Source organism: Camponotus vicinus, unplaced genomic scaffold (genome assembly GCF_025532165.1).
Source record: "Camponotus vicinus isolate PSW18456_S1 unplaced genomic scaffold, iyCamVici1.0 SCAF_6, whole genome shotgun sequence".
Taxonomy (NCBI): Eukaryota; Metazoa; Arthropoda; class Insecta; order Hymenoptera; family Formicidae; genus Camponotus; species Camponotus vicinus.
This window is the reverse complement of record NW_028141978.1, coordinates 8,249,000-8,268,827: the sequence shown is the minus strand read 5'-3', so window position 1 is coordinate 8,268,827 and position 19,828 is coordinate 8,249,000. Positions and strand designations below refer to the sequence as shown.

Genomic DNA, 19,828 nt, shown 5'->3' with positions numbered 1-19,828 from the left:
TCAATGCAGGAAAAATGTTATAAAAATAGATAACTAATTGAGATTAGTATCCTGAGTAAAATTTACATGTTCATAACCATGATTTGCGTACATAATTTATGTACACGCACCGGCAGGAATGGTGTCCCGGTATGTATGCGTGGACGGCCGACGTCATACGCACACGCGCGAAGCGCGCACGTACGCGAGCCAAGAATTTATTCATTAAATTTTATCTTTTTATATAATTTAATTATTATTTAATTTAATAGAATGAATGCCGACCTTTAGTGCACGCGATTAAGCCGCATTTCTTAAAGAAAGAAAAGAAAAGTACGCATATCGATACTGGAGCGCAAGACACGTATAGAAATAGCGCGGTGTCCCGCGGTATATAGCTGTCTCGCTCGCACTCTCTCGTTCGAGCGTCGAGCGAGAGAGACGGCTATCGGACACCTCTAACTCGGTATCACGTCTTATAGTGCTTTCTCTCTCGCTCTTGTGCCGTGCGCGAAGGACGCAACATCGGAATGCCCCCCACTACTCTACCCCCACTTTTTCTCTCGCTGCCCGGCTCGCGTACATGCGCGCTTCGCTTGTATGAGTGTGACGTCAGTGAGCGTCACACAAGCATACCGGGATACCATTCCTGCCGGTGCGTGTACACATCCTATGCATATGATGTACATATCACTTTATTGGTATTTCTCCATAGTTTAATAGATATTTTCTTATTTTAAATTTTTTACTGGTTTTTAATTCATTAGATATGATATATGTCTCTATATAAATTCTGCTGTATTTATTATGAAGGTAATAAATGTTATGATATTCCACATAAAAAACGATTAACCGTGAGACTATGTTCACATAGTCATATACATCGAGGCATTTTTTTGAAATTCTGATTCCAAAAGAGAGAATTTGCTCTTTCGATCAAAATATATCTATTGTAGCTATAAGTAAAAAATCTAACATCACACAATTGCGAACAGAATTTGAATAAAATTGCTACAGTTAATCCCGAAATTTCAAAATTTACTACATAAAAAGTGACGATTTTTGTTTTAGACTTTAATCTTTATTTTTCAGTGTCTCAGCGTTGTGCATATCTTCTTTCAATATAATAAAAGTTAATCTGCTCAAGAATTAGTTTACTGTGTATATGACACTTGCATTTTTATTGTGTGTTGCATATATTGTGATGTATAAATTATGAGAGAGAGATCATTTTTTATTTGTTTGTGCGTTTATCTTTTTAACAGCTTTTTTCCATAAAACAGGAATATCAAGGAACCGAGATGAAAGATATTACTGATATATGTCTTTTACATGTTAAAGTTATTGATAAAATCTGGCGAAAACTTCTTTTTAACTGCTTTACATTGGCAAAAAAATAAATGTATATATCCTTCTAGGAAATGGATTCTTATAACAATTTTTCAAGATTTAAACTTATTTTTTAATCCATTAGTATTTTAATTTATATACATTAGTATATTTTACCAATTTATATCCATTGAATATAAATTATTAAAACTGAATGTATATGAGAAAATTAATTTATATTTAAATGCAATTTATTTCTGATAAAAAAAAAACACGTGATTTTATGTCATCTCACGATATCTCTTTCGTATAATCATTATAATAGCAAATGCTCTCAAACAAGTCATAGTTGTACGTGTACGTTTTACAATCAGATGCATTAAAAAGGAAAAAAAAAGAAGAAAAAAGGCGTTAATTTATATATAATAGATATCGAACTTGTTTTATTCTACATAATTTATTATTGTTTGGATTTAAAACTTGTAAAATAATCTAGTTTGATCTTAATCAAAGTGCAATAAAAAAGTTTTCTTAATGAAAAACTAAAGTTCTACTATTGACGTAATACCAAGGCACAAATAATTCATTTAAATATTTTTTCTTGTTTTATCAAAGATGCAATTTCCATATAATTTTTAAATTACACAAATTATTATAGGAAATATATTTATTCATATATGTATGTAAAAAAATTTTTTAAGAACTCGGTTAAAAAGCAAATTTTATATAATAATAGATTACAGGATTTGTGAGAATCATAATTTTGATTAAAATAATATACACGGTGAGTCATTTTAATCTATAATCCCAATTATCTCGTTGGCAAAGCATGACAGAGAAAAAATTTTCCCACAAAAGTTGTTTGTCTCTTTGGGGGCCATAAGATGGCACCATTGGTTTGACCTTGAAGAGTCATTTGAAGGTCACGTGAAGGTCACCTTCAATTTCTTAAATGGAACCTACATTTTCTCATTACATATTCTTGTAGCTTATCTCGAGAGCTTTCCAAAACACTATAATTAAGTATTTTCCCCTCAAGTACTTATTGAGTTATGAGGCTTGAAATAATTTCTTAATTTTACATAAACCGTAAAATATCTTGTAAAATATTCATTTTTCGATTATCTTACCTTAATATTTTTATGTACAAAATAATGAGAGGAATCAATTGGTGTAAAGAAAACACATAGTTGTTTTTAAGAAAAAATATGGAATTGTTAATTGCAAATTACATATTTTTTCTTCAAAACAACTATGTTTTCTTTACACCAGTTGATTCCTCTCATTATTTTGTACGTAAAAGTATTAAAGTAAGATAATCGAAAAATGAATATTTTACAAGATATTTTACGGTTTATGTAAAATTAAGAAATTATTTCAAGCCTCATAACTCAATAAGTACTTGAGGGAAAAATACTTAATTATAGTGTTTTGGAAAGCTCTCGAGATAAGCTACAAGAATATGTAATGAGAAAATGTAGGTTTCATTTAAGAAATTGAAGGTGATCTTCACGTGACCTTCAAATGACTCTTCAAGGTCAAACCAATGGTGCCATCTTATGGTCCCCAAAGAAACAAACAACTTTTGTGGAAAAATTTTTTCTCTGTCATGCTTTGCCAACGAGATAATTGGGATTATAGATTAAAATGACTCACCGTGTATATATTTTGATGATCTCTCTCTCTCTCTCTCTCTCTCTCTCTCTCCCTCTCTCTCTATTGTAAAAAATCAATATCTGAAATACTTTAAGAAAATATCACAACACAATCTTGCAGAGTGAGACAAATAGAGAGAATTGGTTATGAAAAATGAGTCGAAAAGTTCTAAACTATTTTTTCTGTGATGTTTAATGAAAAAAGAAATTTCACATTCAATCAGAATTGTTCCTTAGACGGACATATATTCGCGAATTACGTACGAATAATGTGTAGTCACGTGGTTCATGGAAATATTCATCTAATAAATTATCAACGCCAATATTGGCGACCCAACATCCAACATGCGTCTATGTAGAAAGCACACGATAGGATTTATCTCTTTATGTTACGTATATGACAAGAAATTCTTAACAAAAGAAAATTTAATCATACTATTTTGAAAAAGCATTTTGACATCAACTATAAGAAAATGCAATAAAAAATGGAGATTTTTATAAAAAAAGCTCAGATTTAGCTTCACATTTTGATAAAGCGATTCGAAATCACAAAATAATACTTTAATTATTCGACCATTCCACCATTTAAAGTTGGATTATCTATAACTTTTATTTGAAATATTTTTCTGGCAAGTACTTTCGGAAATATTCGGCTGTTCTGGACTTTAATCGTGTATTGATACATATACGCACACACACTCACACGCACGCACGCACATATGAATAACGCAAATAAAATGCTACAATATTGTAAACAATTTAAATATTTTTTGATAAATATCTATGATATCCATCACCATTATTTACTGCATTAAAAGTATAAAAAATATATACTTAAATGGTGCTAAAATATATGGTAATGTAATAAGTTGATGATAATATACTTTAAAATTCTAAAAAGATTAAGGAGCGAAGCATCTTATATGTATATCAATGTTAGCTTGAAGAGCTAATATTAATATTATACATAGATACTTGATTATATATCTTGTTCATGTTATAATAGATTTTCATTGTTATTATAAGATAAAACTGGATATTATTGCTCTATAAACTATTTCATCATCTTTCTGATCAGTTAAAATTAAACATTGAATAATAAAATAAAAATATATTTATGAATTAAAAAAGAAATATATAATTTTAAATAATTTTTTAATATAAAAATACTTGTCCTTAAAATAGCATGAACCCATGATCCTACGAAAATTAATAAAGAGTTATATAATATAATAAATAAATAACTGGGGGCAAGAAATTAATAAAGAGTTATATAATATAGTATAATAAATAACTGGAAAAAAGCTTATGATAATTTATGATCAAACATAAGGAAAAGGAAAGATACTTAGCATATGCCACATATCATATGGGAGTATTAATGAGTGAAATTTTTTGCTGCTTGCGTTTCATCAGTAGTTTATGTATATAAGTATTTTATAAAAAATGTTTCAATATATTTTACTATTCGACTTCAGAAGTACCATTACATTTTATTCGAAGGAATAATCACAACATTGAACAATACTGAACTTTGTGTAACATAAACATTTATTATAAATATTTCAATTCTTCCGAATTTAATGAATATCTTTTTAATTTAAATTGTTTTGAATATTTCAGATGTTTTCGCTCCTTAAACTTCTATAAAGCAACTCCTTTAATATTATTAATATCATGTTTATGTAAATAAATCGACGTTTCCAAATATTATCCAGCTCTATCTCTTCTAAATAATCTATAATGTAACGGCACATAGTATTATCGATATGCTCCTAAGCAATATGCGAATTAAATCAATTTTAAGTGTTCTAAATATTTATAAAGAGAGAGAGCATATCTAAAGTTTAAATATAAAATGCAAAAACATTTGATAATTGTACTAAATATATAAAAAGACAGGATATTTATATAAAAATTTATATAATGATAATATTTATGTGCTTCTGTTTGCGTAAATAAATTGTATATTAATTATATATTAATATTATATTCGATATTATTCGTTTACTCAACTGAAATGGGCTTATTTAAATGTTGCTTATAATTGATCAAAGAGTAAATATGTTATTGGTACAATTAAACCAGTTTTTGTCCATGTTGAAGCAAACAAAATTTTAACCAACCACCAGATCAGACCTAATAGAGCAGCTTGCAAACCCAAATGAGCAATCATCAATCTGGAACATAAATGCATGTTTATATAATAACTAATATTTGTTAATCCTGCTTAAGAAAAATGTTTTATATATTTGCTTACATTTTATCCTTAGAACGTGCATTCGGCAAAGATTTCGGCGACTCATTATGAAGATATAATCTAACACCTTGTATCAAATCCACAATGTAGTCTTTCCAGATCAATGATTTGATGTCTAATGTAAATAATTTTTGATCATCTGGAGATAATGATTCATGCAATTGTAACATACGTGGATTATTAAATCTCCATTCTTGGAAAATAAATTTCTCAAGACGTCCTAACGATTTGTTAACATTTGTATGTAAACGAACCAAACTAAAAAACATAATAAATATTATAATTAAATTAAAAAGAATTTTATAACAAGATATATTTATATGATATATAACTGTTCATTTCAAAATAAAACTTACATCGGACGACCTCCACATAATCGTGTAATTGTATCCAAAATATAAGCAGGAATAAAATGAACAAAGATGGCCGAAATTTTAAACAGGAAAAGCGATGGTAAAAATTTGAGATATGGATACCAAACAGCACTTCGTAATGGATATTTATGTAAATACTTGTTAAGTTCCTCATTAACATTTTGCCATTTGAAAGCATTGCAGGTACTAGATGTACAGTGATATACCTTTAATCCTTTGTCGCTAAAATTATACATTATTTCCGAAATAATTATTAACATTAAATAAAATCACACTATATTTTCGTAAAAAATGCATAAAATTTTTGTATTTAGAATTACCTATCCCGATCAACACTATAAGCTGCAACAATAAGATTATTCACTACTATATCTACTGGAATGTAATCATAAACAAGATTTTCTGCAATTGGCAATCTTCTTACAATACCCTTACTAGCACCCATTAAGAAACCTTGTGGTCCATTTTTCGATATTGTCCATCCTGGAACTGGTTCTTGCCATGCTCCTATTACTAAATATATAAAATAAGATTTAAGATTATAATATGAATAATAATATATGTTGGATAAGCAAGCATAAACTTACTCATCGAAGGGCGTACAATAGATGCTGGAATTCCTCCATTTAGCACTTCATGTTCAGCCAAATGTTTAGTGAATGTATAAGGATTTGGATGATCTTTTAATATCTCTGGTGTTTTTGCATCTAAGGCAGCTGTATCCAATGACTTAACCAATTTCAAAAATGTATTTACATCTGCAGGCACAGGGTATATTATCTCATCAACATCATATAATGTTGAATTAACATATGCGCTAGAGACATGAACCAGCACCTAAATATTAAATATTAAATATAATAAAAGTTATAAGATAAATTGGTAAAATAAATTGAAAAAAAATATATATATAAAGCAATATGCAATTTTTCTGCAAAATATATCTTTGTCCACTGTAAATATTACATTCACCTTAAAGTTCTTAATTTCCTGGCAAAGTTCAACAATTCTACGAGTTCCTAACAAATTAATATTTGTCGTATTCTTCAGATCGGCTTCAAAGTCTAATGTAGCAGCAGAATGAAAAACAATTTGTACATTATTTATCAAAGTTGTTCGATCTTCCAACGACAATCCTAAATTTTCTTCGCCAACATCTCCGTTAACTGCGATTAGTTTCTTAAACAAATCAGTTTGCTTTTCCTCCCTCATTCTATTAAAGACCTATACAAAAAAGTTACAATTAAAATACAAAGAATAATAAATGAAATATAAACATAGTATTGAGTAAAAATGAAAAATAAAAAAAAAAATAAAAAATGAAAAGACCTGAGTTTGACATCTTATATGGTAATTACCGAATTCTTCGTCAATTCCTCCAGTCTTTCCGTGATTTCCTTTCCCTTTTTTGGTCGTATTAGCAGATAAATATTTTTGATACCGTGGCAGCATCTCAGGAGTTTTTCTATTAAGCAGATACCGACGAATCCGGTGCCACCAGTAATAAATACGCTCTTGCCATTATAGAAATCCGTTACGTGTGATGCCATTGCTCTGTAACGGTATTTCTCGATGAATGTAAATGACACTTTTTGCTGGAAAACGCCTAAATTGCCACGTGGATGCTCGATAACGAAGCTGTAACCGGTACAAGCGATTCGCTCGAAGTTGCTTGATGGTCGTCAGATCATGAACATATATTTCCCCCACCAAATGAGAAACGAACGCTATTACTACGTATATATATATGAATATAGCAACCAAATAGTAGCTACAATGGCCGCATTCAGCAGACTCAACAGTTGGGCAACATTACTAGATTTTCCGATGTAATTCGACGCTGATTGGTCGGACCTGAAAGTAGAAACCAATCATGTTCGATTGCTACTTAGCGGTTGAGTCCGCTGAATGCGGCCAATACTTAGACCGTGTGTTTCGCGTATGCGTGACGTATCATTAACGTGCTTGGTTGAGTAAGAAATGTCATTAATCGCCCGCGCAAAATTTCTAATTGTAAATAATCTGTTGTAGAAATTTTGCCGTTTAATTGCTTTTTTTCATCTTTGAAAATCCATTAATAAATATACATTTAGGTCCATATTCTGAATCCTCTTTTATTGATAAAAGTGCCTTTAAAAGTGGCTTATAAGCCTTCTGATTGGCTGTAAGCCACTTTTAGAGGCACTTTTATCGATAAAAGAGGATCCAGAATATGGATCTTATTCTCTACTCACTCTACATGTATAATCTACCTTTATTGCCCACTTAGATCCACTAGAATTTTTGGCCCATATTCTGAATCCTCTTTTATCGATAAAAGTGCCTCTAAAAGTGGCATATAAGCCTTCTGATTGGTTACAGGCCGCTTTTAGGAGCACTTTTATCGATAAAAGAGGATTCAGAATATGGGCCTTTGTGTTTTGTATCTACATTACTGTATTAACTATCCAGGGCTGCGTTCGGAAACATCACCCGAGTGCCCCCGGGTATCATTTTATCCTTGTTGTTCACCGAATGTTAAACAAGGATAAAATGATATCCGGGTACACTCGGGTGATGTTTCCGAACGCAGCCCAGAGGTGGGAAGTAACGCGTTAGGCTGCGTTCGGAAACATCACCCGAGTGCCCCGGGTCATTTTATCTTTGTTGTTCACCGAATGTTAAACAAGGATGTTAACGTCGTTACCGTTACCGTTACTTTTTTTCGATAACGATCGTTACTTTTTTCTGTTTATAACGGTAAAGCGTCGTCTACAATGGGAATAATATCGGTGGAGTAAGGCGTAAGATTAGGAGTAAGAGAATGGTTTTTTTCCATTTCGCTTTACTACACCGATAAAACTGTCTTACTTCCTACGAAATGTATATAATAAGATGTCAGAGTAGGAAGTAAGACAGTTTTATCGGTGTAGTAAGGCGAAATGGAAAAAAGCCATTCGCTTACTCCTAATCTTACGCCTTACTCCACCGATATTACTCCCATTGTAGACGACGCTTTACGGTAACGTCGTTACATTTTTACAGTAACGATAACGAATTTAACCGTTACTTTTATCGTTACTTTAATTTTGTAATCCTGATAGTATCCCCTTAGTAATTGAAAAATCTATTCTTATTACAAAACAGTTTGCAAATATTTTGGAAAATTATATACATGCATGATGTTTTTCTCTGTATTCATAAATCTAAAATTTCTAAATTACAATAAATGAAAAATTGAATATGAAGAACATCAATGATGGAATAATTTGTAATTATCGAATATATAAAAGTAATAATTATATTTTAAAATCAACTATATATAATAAATACTATAAAATAATAATTATATTTTAAAATAAATTAATTTAATTTTTGTATTATAAAAAGTAACGAAAAAGTAACGAATCGTTACTTTTTTAGTAACGGTAACGGTATAACGAGTTACTTTTCAAAATTAGTAACGAGTAACGGTAACGCGTTACTTTTTTGAAGTAACGTTCCCAACTCTGTAACTATCACTCCACGCAAAAGAAATCCAGAGTCCTACTCACAGTTAATTATCAGACGCCTTTCGATGATATTCGTGAATACTTGGGCCCATATTCTGAATCCTCTTTTATCGATAAAAGTGCCTCTAAAAGTGGCATATAAGCCTTCTGATTGGCTACAGGCCGCTTTTAGGAGCACTTTTATCGATAAAAGAGGATTCAGAATATGGGCCTTGGTGAATGTTGAATGCTACTAGGAAGAGTTGCACGGTGTCAAAGTGGGGAGTCCACGTTTTACCAGCCAGCAACATTGAAACGAGTAACACGGAAGTCATTTATGTAGCGTGTTAATTGCGTTCCGCTGCTGTTACGTTTCAAAATTTTCTCCTTAGAGTAGAGTAGCATTTAAATTGACCAATCAGGATAAAAAAATTTCTCTTCCTGATCGATCGATCGAATACTATTCTAAGGGGAGTAAATTTTAAAATGTTCACAATTATGAGTAAATATGCAGAGAAATTGTATATTCATTAATAAAGTATGTAATAAAATAAAACGTAACACATATACCCAGCAAATACCAAGTAACATTTATATAATTGTTTGTTGTAATTTCCTACACAACAATATAACTGTTACATGTTATGTAACTCATAACATGTAACAGTTATATTGTTGAGTAGGTAATTATAACTAACAATTATATAACTGTTATTTAGTGTTTGCTGGGTACACATATTAAAAGTATTAAACTTATATACATTGAAATATAATAATTACCATAATAATTATATATGAAATATCGATATACATATATGTATTTATACTTATATTTAATTGAGAGAACCTACATCAAAAGCATTTGGCCTATTGAAAACCCTGGCAAAAATGAGACGTTTGTTTGGCGTTTACATGAACGTTTGTGGAAGTTCGTCGAGAGTTTAAAAACGATTAGTAAAGAGTTTGTAGAACAAAAATTGCAACACTGCAGCGTTTAAAAGACGTTTGTACGTTATAGCGTAATCGTAAACGTTTGAAAAGTCTGAGTAAACTCTGTACACGAAGATGTATCAACGTTTACTGAACGTACTCTGAAAAATGTTACCTCAGCATTGCAAAACTTTCATGTAACATTATATAAAGAGTTTGTAGAACAAAAATTGCAACACTGCAGCGTTTGATAAGCATTCAAAACCCAACAGCGTTATGTAAGTGCTCTTACAAAGTTTGAAAAGCATATAAACTCTCAGAAAACCCTCACTCAACGGTTGTTAACGCTTTATAAAGTTTCTTATTTTCGCCAGGGAATAAGAAGATTCTTTTTAAGTCTTCTTTTTAAATTCTTTACGTAGAATATAAACAAGTTTATCTTTTGCGGCACATAAGCCTGCAAAAAGTGGTTTCCTCAAGTAGTTCTACGTAAAAAACAGAGAATGTATTGATGCAACATAGCTCAAAGTACATATTCAGATTAACTTTACTTACATCGTAATATTTGCGTGTATAATATAGCAAGTTTTGCGCGGTTTCACAACGTTCGACAATAAGAATGCAGGGCAAATCAATTTTTCCGTCAATACATCCTTTATTATAATTCTTTTTACATACGATGTAAAAGATATATGTATAAATGCCTTAATTTTCATTTGTATGCTATAATAAACGCATAGTAACTTGATTATCCTTGTTTTGTTAAATCATGAAAATTGTGATAAAATGTGTATAATACGATAATACAGTACATAATATGTTATACTACTTTGTTTAAGATCTCTCAGTTAAATGCAAAATAACTCCGATTGCAGTCAGACACTTTCCATTTAATAGCGAAGAATTAAACTTTCGTGATGAAACAATGTAGCAATAATTGCACGTGTCGTGCGGTTTCAGACACAAAGTGGTAGATGAGTTATATTTTAGTAATAGATGAGTTATTATACGATGCAATAGCATCACGTCAAATACAATAAAAAATAATTGATGTGCATATATTGATTGCGCATACTCAAGAAACATATCATCAAAACATATCATTCAAATTAAAGTAGCCATTAAAAAAATTAAAATTATCTGAATATTTCAAATGTATTTTCAATTAAAATATATCTAGAATTATATATAAAGCTATAATAAAAAATTTAAAATATATCTAAAATTATATATAAAGCTATAATAAAAAATTTAATGGCATCTTTCTTACATAATGTTCATTTAAGTTTTCAATCGATTCGAATCAAAGTGATGCATTCATAAAATTTCGAGATTTAATTCATTCTAAAAGCGATAATTTCTCTTATCTTATTTCATTCAAACTCATATTTTTTCTTTCAAGGTATCACTAATGTAAGAGATATAACAGAATGGGGTGAGTAAACACTCACATATACACATATATACATATCTATTGAATAACAGTAGCTGTCGTTCTAAAAATAACTTGCAAAAGAATATAACGAAAGATGTAATCACTTCTTGTTACACACATTAAAATATTTAACAAAATAAAACACATACATACGTAAAGAATGATTACATCTAATAATAGTGTTAAATATTGAGTAGTACTAATTGTAACCTTATGTCGTTAATATATTCCAATCTTCTCAAATCAATTCAAACAAAAGTTATTTATGATTTCAATTAAGTTATTAGAATGTGTAATGTACCTGTATAATCTTGCGTCAATTATAAATTGATAACATATATGATTAATTTTTTAAATAGTTCATTTTTAACATTGTTTAATAGTTTGTTATTTGTTTAAATTTCCTTATTTGATACATACACACATAAGTTGGATATTCTTTATAAAATACTTGGCGCGTGTATTTTTGATCTATTTTCATAAATTTTTTTTAAAGATTTAAATAATATGAAAAATAATCAACTACTATTAAGATAGCATAATCAAAATTTAAATTGAGAAAGAAAGACACAAGTATAATGTCAGTAGTTTAGGGTCGATTTGACATTTGAGCTGAGCAGTTACCTATTAAATCGAATTGAAAGTCGAGATACTGCAAAATCGATTTATTATTTTTGAATGTTTCGTAATAGCTGGGATTATCTATATATATAGCTAAACTAACGTTGAAAATGTTGAAATTTTGATTGAATTGATATCGAAATGATATAAATTGGTAATAATTTTCGACTGTTATTTTGATGCAATTTTAATGTTTAATCAATCAATTAACTACCTATGTCGAACTTATTTTCTCTGAAAAATACAAAACATATATATATTAAAATATTTATAAGAAATTTAAATTTAAATACAATAATAGTAGAAACACATATATATATATATATATATATATATATATACACGTATCTTTCAAACTGAAATAAACTGAAATAAAAATTAAATATCAGATAATAAAAATTAGAAACTAAGTATTATGGATTATAATTTATTTCAAGGTAAGACATTGTGAATCATTTTTTGTGTATATCTTTGCTTCAAAGTCCACATTGCCTCTGATAAAATAAACTGTAATGCATACACGATATTTAGTTTTTAGTTTTTAATATGTGGTATTTAATTTTTATTTCAATTTATAATTAAAAAGATATCCATTGCGTTTTTATTACTATTGTATTTACATGTATCAAATTTCTTATAAATGTTAATATATTTAATATATTTTTAATATATTTGTTTTATTTTCTTTTAAATAAATTCGATATAATTAATTTTGGTTCAACATTAAAATTATGTCAAAATAATAATCGAAGATTCGTTGAAAATTTGTAATTTTGATGTCAGTTCAATTAAATTCCAATTTTATTTCAATATTTAATTTTTGATGTCAATTTGGCGTCACATCAACTCTATATTTTGACTGGGGATTAAATAATGATGATGCTTCTATTGAGAAGTGTCTAAAAGCATAGATGAAATTACAATGATGAAATGATTCTTAAAAAATAATATTGTTACATTTATATATAAACTGTTAATTATAATTATAACTTTATTTTGGAATATATATATACATGTACTGTATTAATTTGTTTTTTTTACTAAAATATATTTTATTAATTTGTTAATATATTTATTCATATTAAATTTTTAATTAAGTATATTGTATAAATTTTCTCTTATTAAAATTTGAACGCGAAATATACAAACAATATAATGAGGTATCATTATCGATGAGATATACTATTAAAAAGAGAGTTTTACCTCAATCTTTGTCGATAATAAAATAATGGTTTTATAAAATAAAAATGTTTTTATTCATTATACTTGGAACTATATAAAAGACATGTTTTTTAATGATAAAATAATAAATGAATAAATTAAAATATTTTTGAATGATTAAAATATTTCGTATATCTTTGATCTCAATACTACTCACACAGCATATTACATTTATAAAAGATGTTTTTCTAAGTTATTTTTTCGACAAAACGAAAAGATGTCTATAAAGTCTATACACATAACATACAGGGTGTCCCGAAACTAACGCTTGATATTTTAAAGGCAGATTCTCTGGCCAATTTAAAAACGATTTTTCCTCAGCGAAAATGTCGAGGGAGATCATTATTTTTTGCATATTCCCAATTTTTGTCATCATGTATCTTTCTCTAACTAAGCCTTAAATTAAAATTCTATTAAAGTAAACTCTACCTAAAATTAACTAAAGAATGTGACTTTATTAATATTTTATTCCCATAAGCCTTAGTTTGCGAAAAACCCTTTATTTTCAAATATTATAACTCGAAAACTATTAGTGTCGCGACATTTTCGCTGAGGAAAAATCGTTTTTAAATTGGCCAGAGAATCTGCCTTTAAAATATCAAGCGTTAGTTTCGGGACACCCTGTATAAAAGACATAATGGGGTATAATAATTTAAAAAGATATAATGTTTCTTTGCTTGCCACTTTGCGATGAGCCACTCTTAACTTAATTCGTATTCAATATTTATTAATATGAAATGTATATAAAGAACTAGTATTAGTATACGATCTCTAAAGTGTATTATTTCCCTTTTAAAAGCAGTACCGTCAGAAAGAGAACGCTGCTCACACGTACACAATCAGAGAGCCCACGTACATGTGCTACGCAGAGCGATCCTCTTCCTGGCATCACTGTTTATTAGTTTAATTTCTAACAAATTGAATTTAAAATAATTTATTTAATAACTTGGATTCCTTGTTGGGATTAAGAATATTAAAGTTTATTTAAAATTAAACGGATAAATGAAAAATAGTCCATTTATTGCGTGTATTTCCATTGCCGAGTGTATATAATTTATAGATGTCCATGAATCAAGTCATCTTTTAGTCATCATATGGACAAGACTAAAAAATCATTCAATTCGGGTCATGAGACATGCCTTTTAGCTATCTTTCCGTGCCTAACGATGTTAGTAATAGATGTTTGTGACAAAAATAGTTTAAATTTGGACGACTTGATACTGTGTGGGTAACTTTATGGAAGTAGGGTAACTTGAAAAAATTTGCTGCGCGTTACTGTAGGTAAGTAAGTCTTTGCATTGTCGATAATAAAACACAGATTTTTTATGCAATAAAGAGTTTTATTATTCTTGAAATAGCTTCATAAAAAATGTTTATATTTCTAAAAATAAAGTAATAACTGAATAAATTAAAATATTTGCATGATAAGATAACTCTTAATATTAATATTCAATACTGTCGGAACGATTGGTAATGTGATTTTTCTTTAATTATCCCCTTATATCGAGTTTATTTGATAGTCACGAAAATTTATTTATAGTTGGTCGTTTTCAATAATAATCTGATTGATGATGCAAATTATCCCTGGCGAAAATAAATATCGGAGCGTAAGTCGAATGTAAGGACCCACACAGCACATGATATCATTTGAATATTCTATACTCATACTGTAAATATACGTTACAGATGTAATATACTGAGAATAATCCCATAACATCTCTTGTTGTATATTATTTTTCATATATTCTCAGAATATACTTTGAATATCTCGTATTAGTATATTCTTTCTCGTATATTTTCAGAATACTCTATAATATTGCATGGGTTTCTTCATTTTGCCGCTACGCGCGCCACCAAACTCGTACTTAATTTTTGATGAAATGGACATAAAGGACTGGTACTAACATGAATTCCAAAGTTTCTTCTTTTTTCTTTTTAGTCAGTTTAATTTATAATAAACTGACTTAATTTAAAGTAATTTGTCTAATAATCTGGATTCCTTGTTGGAATTCAGAATATTAAACAGATTATTTGAAATTAAAATGAGAAGTAATCCATTTACTGCATTTATTAAGGTATTTCATCTATTACCGAGTGTACTTACATAATTGTACATAGATTATCGAGATCAATATTTCAAGGAGAATCATTTAATAAACACTAATAGGTGTTTTTCAAACGTTTTATATTCATCTATTAGAAATAACATTTTTGTCTGAAGTTTTGTTTATAAAGTAAATAATTTCACATTTTTATTTATTTTTTACATCACGAAGAATCTATTTTTTATTCTACATATAGTCCAACTGTCTTCTATATTCATATATAATTTATTAATGTAAAAATATGCTTAAAATATTCTAAAAATATACTCATAATACACCAAGAAATATTCTGAGTATATACTGAGTAGGTTTCTAAGGCAGACATAGGAACATCCTCCGTACATTCTCAAAATATCATAGTATGTATATCGAATATTAGTGGGATATACACAATCTACGTTTGCGATATACTGAGTACATACTCAGGATCTACCTGTGCTGTATGGGGAAAGAGTAACAGAAGTGTAAACGAAGCTTCTAGGAGGCGTTCTTCTAAATGAAGCGTTAACACTTCGTTTACGTTTCATTGTTTCAATTTACGCCTCCTAGAAGCTTCGTTTACACTTCTGTTACTCTTTCCTTACATTCGACTTACGTTCCGATAATTATTTTCGCCAGGGATTGACAACTTTTGATAAATTTTTATAACAGAAAAAAAATCTGAAGATTGAGAGTTGGATGGAGATTAAATAAACGAGCAATATATTATAAAAGTATAACAGCGAATAAAAGAATGAAATAGAATTAATTTGTTTTCTTATCAAATAATTATATACATATACAGAGTGTCCCAAAAGTCCCGGAACGGTCAAATATTTCATAAACTATACACTTTAGAAAGAAATGTTTCAGACAAAAGTTGTATGGCTTAAAGGGGGCCATCAGATGGTGGCAATGATTTGATCTTTTAGAGTCATTTGAAGGTCACGTGAAGGTCACCGTCAATTTTTTAAAGGAAACTCTCTATTTTTATTGCATATTCTTGTAGCTTATCTCGAGGGCTTTCCAAAACACTATAATAAAATATTTTTTCCTCAAGTACTTTTTGAGTTATAAGGCTTGAAATCATTTCTTAATTTTACATAAACCGTAAAATATTTATTTTTCGATTACCTCACCTTGATACTTTTATGTACAAAATAATGAGAGGAATTAATTGGTGTAAAGAAAACACATAGTTGTTTCGAAAAAAAAAATGTAATTTGCAATTAACAATTACATATTTTTTTTTAAAAATAACTATGTGTTTTCTTTACACCAATTGATTCCTCTCATTATTTTGTACATAAAAGTATTAAGGTGAGGTAATCGAAAAATAAATATTTTACAAGATATTTTACGGTTTATGTAAAATTAAGAAATGATTTCAAGCCTTATAACTCAAAAAGTACTTGAAGGAAAAATATTTTATTATAGTGTTTTGGAAAGCCCTCGAGATAAGCTACAAGAATATGCAATAAAAAACAGGAGGTTCCATTTAAGAAATTGACGGTGACCTTCACGTGACCTTCAAATGACTCTCCAAGGTCAAACCAATGACACCATCTTATGGTCCCCTTCAAGCCATACAACTTTTGTCTGAAACATTTCTAAAATGCATAGTTTATGAAATATTCGACCGTTCCGGGACTTTTGGGACACCCTGTATAAACTTTTTTATAAAATTACTTATTAAATAATATCTTTTTATTGATATTTGTTAATGATTTTACGTTCATTTTTTTAATCTGAACGTGGCTTGACATTTGTTACGATGCCATCAACTGACAATGACAAATAGTGCGAGATATCTTTGTAAAAAGAAATAGGAAAAGTCAAAAAGTTTTCTTTTTAAACAGATGTTAATGCATTTTACACTGTTGGAAGGAAAAATAAAATTTAGATTTTAATTTTTGTTTTCTAATATAATAATGAATATAATAATGATTGAAAATATGAAATTTTTCTTGATGATAATCAATATAATAATCGAAAATAGTAAATTTAATAGCTAACACAATAAATTTGTTATGCTTGAAATATAATTATAATATATTCTTTAATCTATTTTAATTTTTTATCTGTTATACTCGAAATAATAAATTATCTTTCGTTTTATTTTGATTTTTATTGATTAATAAAATAGGTTTATTTTATTAATATATTTTATCTTGCCCAATAAATTAGAGTCAAATTGAAATTAATAAATACCAGAATACGGGAATACAGAATAAATACCAGAAATACCTGGAATACAGACTTAATATTAGAAGCAATATTTTGCAAAATAATGATATTCGTAGCATCTTAAGAAAAAGTTAGTATTCTATAATAAATGTGTTTGCAGAATTAGTTCACCGCATATAACTGAAGACAAATCTAAAAAGGACATGATTTTATGTTGACTCTTTTAATTTTCATGAAATAAAGTAAACTAAAAATCCAAATATCTTGAAACATTTATGTATATGTTTGACGTGAAATAGTTCCAATCTTTGGTGACATTGAATATTCAAATTTTCAAACATACGTAAAAACCGGATATGTTCAAAAGCGCGGAAATATTTAAAAATATTCCTTTGTGAATTTATTATCGATGCATTGATGTAATTACGAAGAGTTTTTTTATGAAATGACAAATTCTCGCTTCCCACTTTTCTTTTGTTTCACTTAAAAATCGTTATTTTCAGTTATAATTTTGCTCCAACTAAATGACATACAAGAATATAAAAGCCGATGTATGTGTCACTCTCCGTTTTACACATTTTTGAAACTTTTCGCATTGTGCTTTTTTTGTACGCAATGTTTGAATTATGCAAAAAGGGAAAAGAAGAATTGAAATTATACATATATACATATATGTATAATGTAGAAAGCATGAATTGTGGGTGTGCTATAGATTTAAAAATAAATTTTATTCATAAAACTATATTATTATCGGTAAATCTTTCTTGTAAACTATATAATAGTCTAAAACGCGTAAACAATATAAACTATATTAACTATATAAACTACATAAACTATAATAACTATATTAACTATATATAACTATATATTAACTATATAAACTATATAAACTATATTAAATGTATTATTTATGTCATTTTATTGTTAATATACTTAACCGTCTATTTTTTTCTTATGTATATAATATTTATTTTATTTTTACAAAATTTAATTTTAAATCTTCTATAGAGAGATTTTTTGTGGCACAATAAGATATTAAACTTGTATCATTATATTTAAATCATATTATATTTAAATCATGTCATCATCAATATAGATATAGACTAATTATAGTTTACGAATAAGATTTACCGGTAATGATATAATTTTACAGACAAGATTTATTTTGAAATATATGATACATGATACAGTCATGCTCTCTGCATTTTATATTACTTCGAATTTTTTTTCCCTTTTGCTGCATAATTCAAGCATTGTTTTACATATTATGCAAAAAAAAAAAGTCACGCTGTCAAAAAAGTTTCAAAAATTTGTAAAAAAATGACATGCTTTTTATTCTTGTATATATTAATTGGAGCAAGAATATAATTGAAAAAAGATTTATAGGAGAAACAGGAGAGAATTTTAATATTTTATGGTGCCACGAACAATTTCAATAAAATTGAACAAACTGGATAAACTGATAAAAAAAGAAAATAATACATATTATTATTATATTACATAAATATTAGATTATATATATTAATATTATATATATTAATTCATTATATATATTAATTCTATTTTATAATAAAATTCCCAGTAAACAAAAAAAGTACATAATAGTAATGTAAGAGTAATATAACACCAATATTATAATTTCCAATGTAACTACAATGTAACTATAATGTAACACGCCTGTACATAATAGTTACATTGTTGAGTGGGAAATTACAACATTAATGTTATATTACTGTTACTTTTTTGTGTGTTTACTGGGTTACTATTTTTCTTGTATTCTGACGTTTCCCAGCAAACACCAAGTAACATTTATATAACTGTTAGTTGTAATTTCCCACTCAGCAATATAACTGTTACATGTTATATAACTGTTACATAACATGTAACAGTTATATTGTTGAGTGGGAAATTATAACTAACATTTATATAACTGTTATTTAGTATTAATTAATTAATTTATAGTAATAATAAATAATAATTTATAATTATTTAGTATAAGGTAATTAAATATATTATTTAGTATAAGTTAATTAAATTAATTATTTAATTTATTTATTTATAATAATGTATGTACATAGTTTATACATATAATCATAGTAGACAATAAGCAAACGACTCGTGTAATTTTGAAATCTACGGGACAACCCCCCCCGCGGCAAATGCCCAACCCCGATAGAGAGCAAGAGGAAAGAGAGGCCGCAGGCACGCGCGCGCGTGCGAAATGACACGAGATGCGCAGAGTCGAGGCGAGCTTATTCGCGCGCAGCGCGGTCGGTCCGCAGT

General features: G+C 28.3%; 1 protein-coding gene across 2 annotated transcripts; it reads right to left on the bottom strand.

The window, feature by feature from the left end:
* Positions 1–3,138: 3,138 nt before the first annotated feature.
* LOC145973448 (putative fatty acyl-CoA reductase CG8306) lies at positions 3,139–9,272 on the bottom strand. Of its 2 annotated transcripts, none has more exons than XM_083102841.1 (8): positions 9,131–9,272; positions 6,956–7,151; positions 6,570–6,821; positions 6,185–6,434; positions 5,918–6,110; positions 5,580–5,819; positions 5,224–5,481; positions 3,139–5,143 (listed from the first exon to the last, which is right to left on the bottom strand). In XM_083102841.1, exons 2-8 carry the CDS (start codon positions 7,145–7,147, stop codon positions 5,005–5,007), a joined length of 1,524 nt encoding a protein of 507 aa, XP_082958967.1. In that variant the 5' UTR covers positions 7,148–7,151; positions 9,131–9,272; the 3' UTR covers positions 3,139–5,004. The 2 variants fall into 2 exon arrangements, with proteins under 2 accessions (XP_082958967.1, XP_082958966.1); XM_083102840.1 differs by having other exon boundaries at positions 6,956–7,451; positions 9,131–9,248.
* Between the last annotated feature and the right edge of the window lie 10,556 nt (positions 9,273–19,828).

Coding starts and splice junctions, on each gene's coding strand:
- LOC145973448 (XM_083102841.1), bottom strand. CDS start 7,147: ATGGCATCACACGTAACGGATTTCTATAATGGCAAGAGCGTATTTATT. Junction 6,435..6,569: donor AGGAAATTAAGAACTTTAAG/GTGAATGTAATA, acceptor TTTAATATTTAG/GTGCTGGTTCATGTCTCTAG. Junction 6,111..6,184: donor TATTGTACGCCCTTCGATGA/GTAAGTTTATGC, acceptor TTATATATTTAG/TAATAGGAGCATGGCAAGAA.